At 49.3% G+C, this 14,417-nt stretch overlaps 1 protein-coding gene across 3 annotated transcripts in view; it reads left to right on the top strand.

Annotated features, from left to right (window-relative positions):
- LOC114865894 (kalirin-like) overlaps positions 1-14,417 on the top strand; it is a 34,064-nt gene that overhangs the window by 4,387 nt on the left and 15,260 nt on the right. For 2 of the 3 annotated variants that reach the window (XM_055502145.1, XM_029167404.3), the window contains exons 2-39: positions 1,151-1,225; positions 1,306-1,420; positions 1,677-1,869; positions 2,091-2,314; positions 2,415-2,733; positions 2,993-3,115; positions 3,195-3,386; positions 3,564-3,695; positions 3,861-3,995; positions 4,399-4,491; positions 4,727-4,849; positions 5,087-5,203; positions 6,061-6,135; positions 6,206-6,328; positions 6,439-6,491; positions 6,816-6,963; positions 7,135-7,316; positions 7,400-7,497; positions 8,380-8,543; positions 8,632-8,751; positions 8,839-8,918; positions 9,285-9,423; positions 9,497-9,631; positions 9,720-9,882; positions 9,959-10,074; positions 10,155-10,277; positions 10,356-10,538; positions 10,613-10,737; positions 10,819-10,885; positions 11,212-11,321; positions 11,454-11,523; positions 11,601-11,690; positions 11,905-11,997; positions 12,573-12,684; positions 12,792-12,982; positions 13,156-13,257; positions 13,333-13,487; positions 14,199-14,301. In XM_055502145.1, coding sequence (XP_055358120.1) covers positions 1,151-1,225; positions 1,306-1,420; positions 1,677-1,869; positions 2,091-2,314; positions 2,415-2,733; positions 2,993-3,115; positions 3,195-3,386; positions 3,564-3,695; positions 3,861-3,995; positions 4,399-4,491; positions 4,727-4,849; positions 5,087-5,203; positions 6,061-6,135; positions 6,206-6,328; positions 6,439-6,491; positions 6,816-6,963; positions 7,135-7,316; positions 7,400-7,497; positions 8,380-8,543; positions 8,632-8,751; positions 8,839-8,918; positions 9,285-9,423; positions 9,497-9,631; positions 9,720-9,882; positions 9,959-10,074; positions 10,155-10,277; positions 10,356-10,538; positions 10,613-10,737; positions 10,819-10,885; positions 11,212-11,321; positions 11,454-11,523; positions 11,601-11,690; positions 11,905-11,997; positions 12,573-12,684; positions 12,792-12,982; positions 13,156-13,257; positions 13,333-13,487; positions 14,199-14,301 — 4,961 coding nt within the window. The remainder of the gene's footprint in view (positions 1-1,150; positions 1,226-1,305; positions 1,421-1,676; positions 1,870-2,090; positions 2,315-2,414; positions 2,734-2,992; positions 3,116-3,194; positions 3,387-3,563; positions 3,696-3,860; positions 3,996-4,398; positions 4,492-4,726; positions 4,850-5,086; positions 5,204-6,060; positions 6,136-6,205; positions 6,329-6,438; positions 6,492-6,815; positions 6,964-7,134; positions 7,317-7,399; positions 7,498-8,379; positions 8,544-8,631; positions 8,752-8,838; positions 8,919-9,284; positions 9,424-9,496; positions 9,632-9,719; positions 9,883-9,958; positions 10,075-10,154; positions 10,278-10,355; positions 10,539-10,612; positions 10,738-10,818; positions 10,886-11,211; positions 11,322-11,453; positions 11,524-11,600; positions 11,691-11,904; positions 11,998-12,572; positions 12,685-12,791; positions 12,983-13,155; positions 13,258-13,332; positions 13,488-14,198; positions 14,302-14,417) is intronic. The other variant, XM_029167420.3, reaches the window with a different exon arrangement.

The raw sequence follows: 14,417 nt of genomic DNA, 5'->3' as shown, positions 1-14,417 counted from the left end.
CTCTCCGCTCCATAGTGAACACTGGTTCAAAGCGGTGTTGTCATTAACGACTCGCTCCTGTTTCTCCTCTGACTCAGCCAGCCAAGAAGTTAACTTTGTCAAACATTCCACCATTCATTAGCGATGAACTGTTAAGCAGAGAACTGTCAAGACAAGCCAGAGTCGTCTCACCGTTGCACACAACCGGAGCTCTGACATGTGATCTCCCACAGACGGCAAGTTTACATCGTGCTAAATTTGGTCCTTAAACTGAGAATTGATTACTTTGATTATGTACGTTTTGCTACTTCAGAAACTATGAAATGTTTTGGTTGTGGCAAAGAAGGACATTTAATCAGATCCTGTCCAGACAAAGCTGGGGGCAGTTCCCACTCTCCTGCAGGTGACAGTGCCGTGGACAATGGTAGAGAGGATCAATGTAGAGGACAGGCTGACAGACAGGAGGGCGGTGGGGACAGTGTAGATGGACAAGGGGATAGTGCAGAACGCGTGAATGGACGAGAGGATGGTGGAGGAGTTGCAGACAAGCAGGAGGAGGCCTGTGGTGGACGCACGAGCAGTGGACGGGACACTGTGTCTGAGACTGACAACCAATGGTATAAACAGACTGAAGTGGAGAATTTAATCAGCAGTGAAGTTGTTAGCTGTTAACAACTTTAAGCAGTGTTGTAGCTGGGAAGAGTGCAGGGAATGAGGAAGGTGTAAAATAACATCATATGAAGAGTAAAAGTGAACTTCTTGAGTGGGACAGCAGTGAGGGTGGGATCTCTCTATCCTCAGACAGGGAGTTGTCTCAGTCCTGGGGCCCGAGACTTACGGTGTTGAACATGTTGAACAACGTTTTCTGCCGCGCACTAAGAATATGAGGGGTGTCAAAGTTGAAGACTATTTCTCAGACAAAGAATGTTTTATGAACTCGGACCATGATCAGATGAGAAGCAGAGGAAAAGGGGGTTATGCAAAACAAGAGCACAGTTAAAAAAACTGTGCATCTTTGTTACCGTGTTGCTACTGTGTGTTATTTCTGTTCATTTATTTCTTTTTTGTTTGAGTCATTTTCTTTAATTTTAATTATGTTAAATGTGATATGTATATTATTATCTTCAAATTAAAGTCATGTTGAAAATTCAAAACTCTCTCTCTCCCCCAGGTTCGGGTAAAGCAGAATGTGTTCGGGCGGTCGATGTCCTGACGGTGCTCAGAGAGAAAGTGGCCTTTGTCTCAGGTAACTCAAACAAACTCTGCTGAAGCTGTTGGACCGGTTCGTTCCTGATATGACCCGGTTTAATGGGCCCTGTTTTCTAGGCGGACGTGACAAACGAGGCGGACCGATCCTGACCTTCCCTGCCAGGACCAACCATGATCGAATAAAACAGGAGGACCTCAGTCGATTGGTCACCTACCTGTCGACCATACCCAGGTATGGGCTGCTCAGTCTGTCTGTCTGTCTGTCTGTCTGTCTGTCTGTCTGTCTGTCTGTCTGTCTGTCTGTCTGTCTGTCTGTCTGTCTGTCTGCCTGCCTGCCTGCCTGCCTGCCTGTCTGTCTGTCTGTCTGCCTGCCTGCCTGCCTGTCTGTCTGTCTGTCTGTCTGTCTGTCTGTCTGTCTGTCTGTCTGTCTGTCTGTCTGTCTCCCAGCCACAAACAAACCTGTCTGTCTGCCTCCCTCTGTCTGCCAGTGAGGACGTCCGTGCCCGAGGCTTCACTGTGGTGGTAGACATGCGTGGCAGTAAGTGGGACAGTGTGAAGCCGGTGCTGCGAACACTGCAGGAGTCGTTTTCCTCTAACATCCACACGGCGCTGCTCATCAAACCAGACACCTTCTGGCAGAAACACAAGACCAACTTGGGCAGCGCCAAGCTCAGCTTTGAGGTAATTCCTCAGAACTACTACTGGACCTGAGATAAATAAATGATTCATCATCAGACCACATGAAGCTCTGCTCAAGATATGACTTGTAGCTTACATTAGTTACATTACATTACATTAAAGTTAACTAAATGACTAGCAGTGTAACAGTTTGTTTACTGACTCATAATAAACAGGTGAATTAGTTTGCCCACTGTACGTAAATCCAGACTGTCTTCCTCCAGACGTGCCTGGTGTCTGTGGATGGCCTGTCCCGGCTTGTTGACCCCTCCCAGCTGACCTCTGACCTTGGTGGCTCTTTGGAGTATGATCATGTGGAGTGGACAGAGCTGCGTCTTGGTCTGGAGGAGTTCTCGGGCTCTGCCACGCAGTTGCTGACCCAGCTGGAGCAGTTGGAGGCTGGACTCAACCGCATAGCTGAACCCAAGGACGTTGATGAAGCTCGCAAGTGAGTAGCAAGCCCTTGTGCAAGCTGAACCTATTACAGTTCCTTTTGGTTGCTTTGTGTGCTGGAGTGCCTTTGTTAAGTTCTGAGCTTGTACCTCCAGACTTCTTGAGGAACACGGTCGCCTCCGTAACACCATTGCCACGGCCCCTGTCGATGCCCTGGATCGAGAGGGGCGCAGTCTGCTCCAGCGCATGCGCCTGGGCCCCTCGCATGGCGATGCCTCTAATGAAAGTGGAGGAGGTAGCCACGGCAGCTGGCTGTCTGGCGGGGCAGACTTCCAGAGTGTGGCACCAAAGGTCTCATCTTTCCTGGACCGGCTGCAGGCAGCTCGCAGCCACCTGTTACAAAACTGGAGCAACAAGAAGCTCCACTTAGACCAAGCACTGCAGCTACATCTGTTTGAACAGGATGCCACTAAGGTGAGTGCAGTCTGCTTCTACTACAGTGTCATGGTGATGGAATGTAGTTTACATATAATAATATCCACCCACTACTAAACTACGAGTTGGATGTGTCTTTTGGTCAGTACCCCAAGCTCATGACAAGGTGGTGATTGGAGCCTCAGTTAGTCACAGTGTAGCACAGACAGTATCTCCACTTTTTTGGGTGTGCAGTATGTTCACAGAAACAAATATCTTAACTAACTGAATCCTGTCTCCTGTCTTCTTTTCACCTCAGATGTCTGAGTGGATCGCTCACAGTAAGGAGTTATTTACGCAGAGTTTGGCAGAGGTTGGCCAGAACCACCAGCATGCCCTGGACCTCCAGACACAACACCAGCACTTCACAGCTAACTGCATGGTTAGTCTGTGTGTCTGTCTGTGACGTCCGGTGATAACAAGTCTTCTGTCAAACCCCTGGTGTCTCTGTGTATCTGCAGAACGGCAGCGTGAACGTGGACAGTGTCGTTACCGTAGCAGCCAGGCTGGCAGAGGCTGGTCATTATGGGGCAGAGCGGATCGCCACAGTGTCATCCCAGCTACAGGACGACTGGAAGTGTCTGACGATGGCACTGGAGGAGCGCAGCAATACGCTTGCTATGTCAACTGGCTTCCACCAGGGGGCAGAACAGGTGTGTGTCATGTCTAGGCCACGCCCCCATCCAGGTGTTCCCCATTAACTTTGTCTACATGTTTACCTGTATTAACCCTTCCTCTGCCTGTCTCTCATTTGTACCTGCCCATAGTCCTCTTTGCACCACAGACTGTATACTGTAGTTGTCTGTCTGTCTGTCTGTCTGTCTGTGCAGTTCCTACTCAGAGTGGAGGGATGGGTTCAGCTGTGCTCTGAGGGGTCACTCCCGTCGGTGACGGCAGAGCTAGAAGCTGCAACAAAGAAACACCAGGACTTGAACAAGGAAATCTCTGCCAACTACACACAGGTAGCTCCCCTCCAGCTGATACCGCTGTCTACCTGTCTCACATCCATCTGTCTCAGCATCTGTCTGACCCAACACCTCTGCACCAGTGAGACATTGTCTTTCTGGAAGTTCTGTCCTTGCCGTACCTGTCTGCCTCACCTCTACACAACACCCCTCTGTCTGCAGGTCAGTGAGAGCGGTAAAGCCTTACTAGATGTCCTTCAGCGCTGCCCAACGAGCGACTCTGAGGACATGACCACAAAACCCGACTTCACTGCGGCCACGCACAGCATCATGGCCGTTCTGCACCAGGTCATGCAGGTGTGTCTCAAGTCAGCCATGGAACAAGCACATATGATTAGGTGTTAGGCCAGGGGTGGGGAATACTAGGATCAGAGTGACCCCCTGTGTTAGGCCAACTAATGAGTCGACTTAATCAGTAAAGTACATCTTGTCTTACACCAACTAATAAACTAACTGGTAGTGGAACCCAAATGCTCAGACTCAAACCTAACCCAAAACTGTTTAATATAGATTTATAACTTAAACAGTTCAATAATTAACACAAATGCACTGCAGAAACAAATGCACCTAATACAAAATTAATAAGGTAACAAAAGTCAAAGTTACAACAAGACTGAACCAAGTAGGAACAACTACAGGTGAAACCCCACAAGGTCATCATAATAATACAGCTGATGCCGGCGTCCTCTTTCTGTTCCAGGGCCACCATGAAGTGGAGGGGGCGTGGCAGCATCGGAAGCTCCGCCTCCACCAGCGTCTGCAGCTCTGTGTGTTTCAACAGGACGTTCGACGGGTACAATCCAAAACCAAAGCCCAGAACAGATCCAGGCTTTAAATTAGATTCAAATTCATGTTTGACATTGGTCTCTGATTGTTTTCACCATGTGTTTACAATCTCAACTGTTATTTAGTCATCATCATTATTTTCTACTAGTTATGGAAATGTTTACAATTCCTCATCTATTTTTTACAGTTCTCACTACTCACACCACTGTGTCTCTATGTTCACACTGAGGTCTTTGTCTCAGGTGTTGGACTGGGTAGAGCAGCACGGTGAGGTGTTCCTCAACAAGCACAGCGGCGTGGGAAAGTCTCTGCACCGAGCACGAGCCCTGCAGAAACGCCACGACGACTTCCAGCAGGTTGCACAGGTAACAGAGTACACTAGAATAACTAGAATGACTACACTAACTACAATGACTAGAATGATTAGTCTTCCTCCATTATTGATCAGTCATTTAGCCCACAATAAGCCAAAATGTACTCAAAGGTATTTGTTCAAATGTCAACAATAACAGTTTCACAGCAGATTAATGTCTAGTACTAATATCACAGTATAACACGGTTTCAACCCAGTCACTACATCTCCAACATGTTGTGTGTGCCAGAATACTTACACTAATGCAGAGAAGCTTCTAGAAGCAGCAGATCAACTTGCTCAGTCTGGAGAGTGTGAGGAGGAGGAGATCTACCAGACGGCCAGAGACCTGGAGCTGCGCATGCAGGTACAGTGACAGTGCCAGGAGGAAAGAACCCACAGACAGGTTCACATCATTAGTTATATGATAACAGATGCTTCCCAACCCTGATTCATTACATTAATACAAGTTCGCTTTGAAAGCAAAAGACATTGTTTTGGATTTAGATGAAAACCTACTAAACTACTACATTAGTTGAAAGAACTTAAACCAGAACCTGCTTTTAGAGGTTTTATTCAAAGATGAGGGGACAGATGTATACAGAAGAAAGTCAGGCTTTAGTGGAGTCTAGGGAAAGAAAGGCAGGTGAGTTCAGGGCCTTAAATATCTTATGCAATGTTAGTTTAATTGGATGACTGGTCCCTTCCAGGAATGAGGGTGGTGGTAGGTGAGAAGTCTCTGGAGGACATAAGCTGAGGTGGACCATTAAGCAGGGAGTCGTAGCAGGATCTGTGAATCACTCAAAATGGCAGCTGATCCCCTAAGCATTCTGGGAACCAACATCAGGCTGTCCACACAGTGGAACATTTACCAAAGTCCATAAACTCCTATGAATCAAAGGTCAGGCCTTTGGATCCAGGTGAAGACGTGAGCAGCTGGTTCTCCAGAACAAAGCAGGCGTGATCTGGAACCAGAACCACAACCAGACCAGAAACTAAAGCAGGACAAAGAAACAAAGCTATGCACTAAAGGAAATACTGAGGGAGAGAAACACGGGGAAAACAATTAACACAATAAAGTTACAAAATTAAGGTGAAACCCACAATAAAACAAAGATGCCAATGTTTAGTTTATTTTGATGCTTTTATTAGACCTTAGTTATAACTACAAACAGAGTGATATTTTACACTCTATACTCATTATGTAATTATGTGTTCTTTCAGGCCTTTATTCAACGAGTCGAACAGAGGAAGCTGCTGCTGGACCTCGCTGTGTCCTTCTACACACACACTAAAGAGGTAATGAATACCCACAGTCCCAGTGTAGGAGATAAAGTCAGGACTCTAAACATGTGGATCTCTTCCAAAGCTGTCAGCGTGGATGGACGGCCTCCAGAAGCAGCTCTCCTCAGACCTCTGTGTTTGTCCGGACACCGTGGAGGCTCTGCAGACTCTGATCAGCCAGCAGCAGCAGCAGCAGGCCAATACGCAGGTACCTGCCTCCCTTATCTGACCTTTGACCTCACCTCATAACAGCCTAACTCCGTTCCTCTGAGCCCTAACTAACCCAGCACTAACCCAAGTCTAACCCTGGCCCTGCAGGAAGCTGCGATGAGTGTCGTCCGGGAAGGAGAAGACCTCATCCTGCAACTCAGGTACCCAACCAGAGTGTGGGTGCATTTGATATGAGCCTCAGGTCTGCTGTTTGTAGAACTGATAAAAGCAGTTATCAGGGGGGCTCTCGTTCATGGACCATGTGTGGGTGTATTCATTCTTTAACTTAAGTGCAGCCCTGTTTGTTTTCTAGTCTACAGTGTGGGCATAGTCATTTCAGGTGTATGAGCATGTCTGCCTAATTAAAGGTAACCTGCATGCTGCACTGTGTCCTACTCTGTGGCCTTGTGAAACCTGTGGATCCATTAATTTCAGGGTTAACCTGTGTGTCTTAGGCTTCAGGTGTGATCATCTTTTTGTTTCAGGCCCCAGGGCAGTTCTGTTACCCACGTCGAGTCTGTACTACAGCAGCTGGACGAGTCTCATGTTCAGCTGGAGGAACTTCTCCACCAGAGGAAGATCCGTCTGGACGTTTACCTGCAGCTCCGCATACTGCAGCAGTGCACGCTGGAGGTGGATTTAATCAGTGCACAGGTCTAACGCAGCCTCTTTCCTCTGGGCTGGGTCAGAATCAGACTCACTCTGTGTGTGTGTGTGTGTGTGTGTGTGTGTGTGTGTGTGTGTGTGTGTGTGTGTGTGTGTGTGTGTGTGTGTGTGTGTGTGTGTGTGTGTGTGTGTTCACAGGTAACTGGAGAGATGGATGCCTGGAAGCAGGATCTCCAGAAACAGTCCCAGGACTTCTCTGCTGAGAAAGTGGCATCGCCGCGGTTACCTGACGGGAACCAGGACAAGCTGGCATTGGGCCAGTCACGGCTGGTGGAGGCTTGTCCAGAGGCATTAACGCTGGCGCAGCAGCGCATCCACAGGTGTCAACCGGCCACTCAGTCAGAATTACTAGCTACCAATATCTGACTGACAGGCTCTGACTCACCAAGTCCTTTCTTTGCAGGCACATGGAGCGAAGGCTGGCTATGAACAATATGATGTATGAAGTCATCCAGCAAGGTCATGACCTTCAGCAGTACATGACAGAGGTGCAGGCCTCAGGTAAATATCCAGCTGCGTCTTTACTAACACTCTTGTACTCTTCTTATACATGTTTGTTTATTAGCAGAAGAGAAAGGGATGGAAGGAAGTGAGGAGTGGTTTACATGGCTATATACTATACAAGATGGAAAGCAGCTGGCTTTGATTTCATCCCTTCATGGTTTCTAAACCAAGTTCCACAAAGATGCATGGCCTCTTGAGGAGTTTACAGGCATCCTGTGTGGGTTCTAAGAACCACTGGTCCTGAGGGAAACGAGTGGCAGCACTAGATTAGTGCTGAGAGCCTGAATGGATTCTTGATTAAATACCAAATGTAGTCAAATTTCACACTGAACCGCTATAAATAAACTGAATTAGCCTGAATTGCCTTTAAGCCTGTAAACTAGGGTGGACCCGCCTCCCCATGTTCCAGCAGAGTGGAGATGGTTCCAGCAGAGTGGAGAGGCAGTGGATGAGTGACTGTGTTCTAGGGTCTGAATGGGGAATTTTGTTTCTTTAGGCTGCATTGGTTCTTGAGGAGGACATGTGTCATAAATCCACACAACAGAGGAACAGCTGAGAATTCAGACCCAGCTCAAATAATGGTCTACTCTTAATCCCATGTAATGTAACAGTGAAGCATCATCTGACCAGTTCAGTAACACACTGATCATGTGAGGGGGAAGGGGGGCAGAGAGGATAATGGGGGCAGGGGGAGAGGAAGGAAGGGGTTGCCATAGAAACTGTTCTCTGAAGCACGCAGCTGGTGCCCATGGAGCCAGCATATTGAATTCGCCATGGAGACTAACACACACGCACAAAGGAGATCCACAACGACACACATGATTGTGAGGAGTCCATCACATACAACAGTCCACCAAGTCTCGTGTCTGTGTGCTCTAGGTATTGAACTGTTAGAAGCAGAGGGTGGTCTCTCCTCTCAGGTAGAAGAGCTACAGCGCCTCCTGCAGGACAAACAGAAGGAGCTGCAGCAGATTGCGGATCACACGCACACGCACCTGGAGCAGAACCTGCAGCTGAGACATTTGCAGAGTCAGGTCAAACAGGTAGCACGCCATCAGACGAGCAGCGGTGCACGCCACGGTGCCCTGCAGCCCCCACCGGGCTCACGTCTGCCCTCTGTCTGCCTCACAGGTGCTGGGATGGATCTCAGAGGGAGAGGTCATGCTTTCATCCTGCATGCTGAACTCCAGCTGTCTGTCCGAAGCTGAGCAGCTGCAGCGGGAACATGAGCGCCTCCAGCAGGCCATAGAGGTTACTGCAAGCCCACTTACAGACAGAATGTTGTGCGTGGAGCAAACACATTGGCAATAACCTTCCGTCCACTGACTTTGTCTCCAGGCTCTTCTTCATGCTGACTCTTTGCAGAGGACCCACCAGGTGGCTCTGGCTCTGCAGCAGAGGGCTGAACTGCTGGTCAGGTCAGTTACTGCTGTTGATAGATGTCACGTTAAAACTCGTTCCATTGAACTGTGAACAGCACTGAACATCTGCATTGGAGCCAGCATGCATGTCTGCAAGTATGAAACGAGCACAAACAACCATGCTGATGTAGAGATGCTGACAAAGATGGACCACAGCGATGGAGGCCTTGGTCCTGCATGGCCTCCTCTGGAAGTGATGTAAAGATGCAACTGAGCTGAATGGCACATCATTCAGAAACGTAGATAGAGTTATAATGTAACTAATACACTGGTTACTGTTACTGGGAAACTAGTGAAGTACTTACAGCTTGGTTGGTTTAGTTAGTGCACATGTTTTACCTGTATGTGATGTTGCATCCCCAGGTCGGGGCACTACGATCCGGACGCAGTGAGGTCCTGTGCCCAGACAGTGGCGCTGCACTGGCAGACTCTGATGCTGAGAATCGAGGACAGACTCAAGCTGGTCAACGCCTCTGCTGCCTTCTACAGGACGTCGCAGCAGGTAGCTCCGTCCGCCTGGACCCGCCTCTTTTATGCCTGCCGCTCTGTGTCTCCAGCTGTTCCACTGTCTGCAGGTGTGTGGGGTCCTGGAGAGCCTGGAGCAGGAGTACCGCAGGGAGGAGGACTGGTGTGGAGGAGGAGACCGACAGGTGGAGCAGCTCCTGCCTCTCATCAACAAACACATGGAGCAAAAGGAGGCCTTTCTGAAGGTGACCAAGCTGGAGAAACCTCTGGCTCATCATTAAAACTTAAGACGTAGGAACCGAACCCATCCCTGTCTTGTTTCCATGGCAACAGGCCTGCACCTTGGCCAGACGTAACGCAGAGGTTTTCCTAAAGTACATCCACCGCAACAGCGTCACCATGGCCAACATCTCGGGCCACAGTGTCACTGTGTCAGGGGTAACAGGCGTGACGGAGGTCAGTGGCCACTCCAGGGTTCCAGAGCAGCAGGTCAAAGGTGAACACACACAGCGACAGGCAGCTGATGCTGTTTAATACACGGGAACCACTTCACAGACTCTGGGTGTTCCTAGGTATCCTGAGTGAGCTACTCCAGAGAGAAAACAGAGTGCTTCATTTCTGGACGCTGAAGAAACGCCGTCTAGACCAGTGCCAGCAGTACCTGATGTTCCAGAGTCACGCCCAGCAGGTAGGCCAGGCGTCACAGCCCATCACAGGCTCCGTCTTTAATGGCCCAGACCGCAGGATGAGCACCTTAACGCGTTGCAGGCACTGGACTGGCTGCAGCAGTCGGGCGACCAGTACTTGGCCACACACACGTCAGCAGGCGCAACGCCGGCCGACACGCAGGAGCTGCTCAGCAAACACCGGGAGTTCTGTGTTTCCGCCAAGGTAAGAGCCCAGGAGCCCGTTTGATCCAACCGCAGCCGGAAGGACGGCTCCGTCACTCAGCGCTGCATTCTGCCCCAGCACACCCAGGAGAAGGTGCACCTGCTCATCCAGCTGGCTGAGAGCATGCTCGCCAAAGGCCACGCCCACCGCACCGAGCTTCGCCGCTGCGTGTCCACGGTCGACAAGCGCTACCGCGACTTCACCGTCAGGATGGGCCAGTACCGCCACCTGCTGGAGGTGGCCCTGGGGGGGTGCTCACAGGTAGGTGGTGCATTCAGGCACCATGCCCGTTGGTGTGGCGGACTCCTGCAGTGAGTGTGTGGTCTACCTGGCAGGACAATAAGGACTTGGAGCTGGAGCTGATCCCCAACAGTCTGTCTGACTCTGACCCTGAGGTCAACCTGTCTGACCCCAGCCACCAAGTCAGCGACGAGAAGAGACGGTCGGCCCGCAAGAAAGAGTGAGTGGTGTCAACGGAAGCACTGGTTCTAATGTAGTGTAAGAAACTAATGCTACCGGTCTGTCTGTGATTTGTGCTCAGGTACATCATGGCTGAGTTACTGCAGACAGAGAGAGTCTACGTCAGAGACCTGCAGGAGTGCATTGAGGTTAGTACTGAGTAAAGTGATAAATAACCATAAGGATGAATGTGTGAGCTCTGTGTGGGAAAGAGGCTCAAGCGGAAGGAGGATGAGTGCAGGTAAAGCAGGCAGGGTCAGTGGAGGATCGTAGGTGTATCAGTCCTCAGTAAGACAGAGGTGGAGGCACATTCACAGCAACATCTGGCCCTAAATACTTAGCATGTTTTTTACTGTAAAAACAGTCTCATAGTATCACCTGAGATTGAGTTACACCTTGTCAGAAAATAAAACACCATGTGATGATTTGATTGAATGACTTCTATACACTTGATGGTAACTGTGCTGTGGTGCAGACGTACATGTGGGAAATGACCAGTGGATCCGAAGACGTCCCCACGGGTCTCGCCAACAAAGACGACATAGTGTTTGGGAACATCCAGGACATCTACGAGTTCCACAACAGGTACTATGTCCCCTGCAGAAAGACACTGTGGTTGTGTCACATCCTACAGTAACAGTGGCTGTACACAGATCGCACTACTGCACACAACATTATGTATGTATATGTGTAGTAACCAACAGATCTGTTCTGCAGCATTTTCCTGAAGGAACTGGAAAACTATGAGCAGCTTCCTGAAGATGTTGGACATTGTTTTGTTACCTGGGTAACCATTTATTTATTTTACAGATTATAAAGTGTAAAAGCTTTAACAATGTTTTTAAAGGTCTGTCTCTGCCACAGGCCGACAAGTTCCACATGTACGTGACATACTGCAGGAACAAACCAGACTCCAGCTTACTGATCCAGCAGCATGGTTCTGGGTTCTTTGAGGTCAGGGAATGAACTTTTTCTTTATTTATTTTTTGTAATAATATTATTATTGTTGTTGTTATTGTTATGAATAACAGACACGCATAAATAATATTCACATAGTTTCACGTCCATAGTTTTGACGTGTTTAGTGAAGCCAGTCACAGGTTTTAGTTTTCCATCAGTAACAAGCTAACATGACATGCTGTGTGTGCGTGTGTGTTTGTGTGTTCAGGAGGTCCAGAGACGGCATGGTTTGACTAATTCCATCTCCTCAGCTCTCATCAAACCGGTTCAGCGCATCACCAAGTACCAGCTGCTGCTCAAGGTACAGAAAACAACAAGCGTGTATGTTCTGACCCCTGATGAAGCCGTGTATAAATGACCCAACACCTGCAGCTCAAATGTTGCTCTTTTGGTTCTTCACCAACCTTACTGTGGCCCAGAGAAGGTGGTTCTGTTGGAGGTACTGATCAGACCTCCAGAAGCCACTGACAGGCTGTGCTCTGTCCACCCATCAGAACCTGATGGTTAGATACCTGCTTCCTGCCACAGCAGCTGGCAGAGCAAGGCATCTGTTGCGTAACTATGTCAAAAATACTGTAAATGAACTACCAACCAACCAATCGAGGGTGGAATTCAACTACAGTCATAGCCAGAATTGCAGTGTTAAGGTTCTGGATATGTGTGAAAGGAACCATGAGGGAGACCAACCTGGACCTGTAGAGTGGATCCACCAGCTCAGAGTGACGGCTGATCCATCACTGGCCCATCTACCAACACGTACCACGATAAGCTGGACCCACTCAGTCGCCTCGTTTCGATTGAACAATGAATAGCTGTATGTTCATTTCTCATATATGACATATAGATATGTACCTTAATGCACCCGTGGGCCTTTAGGAGTTGTTGGCGTGCTGCGAGGAGGGGAAGGGTGAGATCAAGGAAGGCCTGGACGTGATGCTGAGTGTCCCGAAGAGAGCCAACGACGCGATGCATGTCAGCATGCTGGAAGGTAACCCTGACCTAGCGTAGCTGTAGGCTTATGTGACGTAGCTGGAGGCCGTTTACTGTGAGGCATTACCCAGACGTACCACTCTGCACATGAAACATTGTCATCAGGTCTGGAGGAGGGTCTGGAGGTCCAAGGCGAGCTCCTCCTCCAGGACTCCTTCCTGGTGTGGGAGCCCAAGTCTTTGATCAGGAAGGGGCGGGACCGTCACCTCTTCCTCTTTGAGCTGTCACTCATCTTCAGCAAGGAGATCAAAGACTCATCTGGAAGAACCAAATACCTGTACAAGAGCAGACTGAGGGTAACGCACATCTGTACACTCACAGCTGATGGTTATGTTTTTAATTTGGAAACATTTGGATACTGAGAAATGTTTTAAATGTTTCATGTTTTAATGCTACTAAATTCAATAACAGAGTTAATAACACAGTTTTTCTCCCAGGCTGACTAACTGACTTCCTCTTTGATTCCCAGACCTCGGAGCTGGGAGTAACAGAACACATCGAGGGAGACGCCTGTAAGTTTGCTCTCTGGGTTGGACGAACGCCAACGTCTGACAACAAGACGGTGCTAAAGGTACGTCCACTCACCAAAGGCTGCAGGTGTGTTGGCAGTGGAGTGGATCTGCATCAGTCTGACTCTGTGTCAAAGGCGTCATCCATGGAACTGAAGCAGGAGTGGGTTCGCAGCATTCGGCAAGTGATCCAGGAGAGACGGGGTCACCTGAGAGGAGCGCTGAGGGAGCCCATCCCCCTCCCCAAGACGCCCAACCCCACGCTGGGGCGACAGCGCAGCATCACACGCAGGTCAGCGTTCAGACGGAACCAACCCACTGCTGATGTTTTTGGCTGTGGTACATATTAGAACTCACACAGAACATCAGACAAAACGAAGATCTATGCATCACAGTCCCCTCGTTATGGATATGAGGATCTGTATCCTCATATCCTGGAGATCACTGTCCCTGAAACTGGCTTTTCTGGGTCAGAGCCCCTTGGCCTCGTCTGTGCCCCTGTAGCTCCAGTCTCTGAACAATTGCCTCCTCACCCCTGGTCTATAATGAAGCAGGAGTGACAGTTCACACACTGGGTGGAGGCAGGTAGAGTTAAGAGCCTACTAAACCTACTAAACTAGGACTGAACCCAAATGCAGAGCCTGGTGGAGACCGGAGGGTGTGGGTAGGGTAGTAAGTAGGGTAGTAACAAGCACTGACAAACAATGACTGCTTATGACAGCAATAACACAAATTGCTGAGAACCAGTCAACTGAAACAAAAGAGAAAGCAGACACCAGCAGTAGTGAACTGAGGCGCTTACATGTCTGCGGTGATGAGTGGATGCTCAGGCAGCAGGTGTAGAGTCCAGACTCTGGCGCTCAGTGACGCCCTCTGGTGACGGGGTTGAGACACCAAGAGGCACCTGATCGTGTTTTTGTTTGGATAACTGCCTTCAGCCTTCATCTGTAGCTGCACTGATACAAACTCTGCATCTCTCTGACTCGTCTCTCTGACTCGTCAGGGAGACCAGCGAGGACGCAGACAGCCTGGGTGACGCCAGCAGCCAACCAGACACCGTCTCCATCGCTTCCAGAACGTCCCAGAACACGGCTGACAGCGACAAGGTACCACACACACACACACACACACACACACACACACACACACACACACACACACACACACACAAACACTGGACTCGTGTCCTGTGGTAGAAGAACCTTTCCGGGCTCTGATTGAC

This window comes from Betta splendens, chromosome 2 (genome assembly GCF_900634795.4).
Source record: "Betta splendens chromosome 2, fBetSpl5.4, whole genome shotgun sequence".
Classification (NCBI taxonomy): Eukaryota; Metazoa; Chordata; class Actinopteri; order Anabantiformes; family Osphronemidae; genus Betta; species Betta splendens.
The sequence above is the reverse complement of the archived record's forward strand: the minus strand, read 5'-3'. Positions and strand labels throughout refer to the sequence as shown.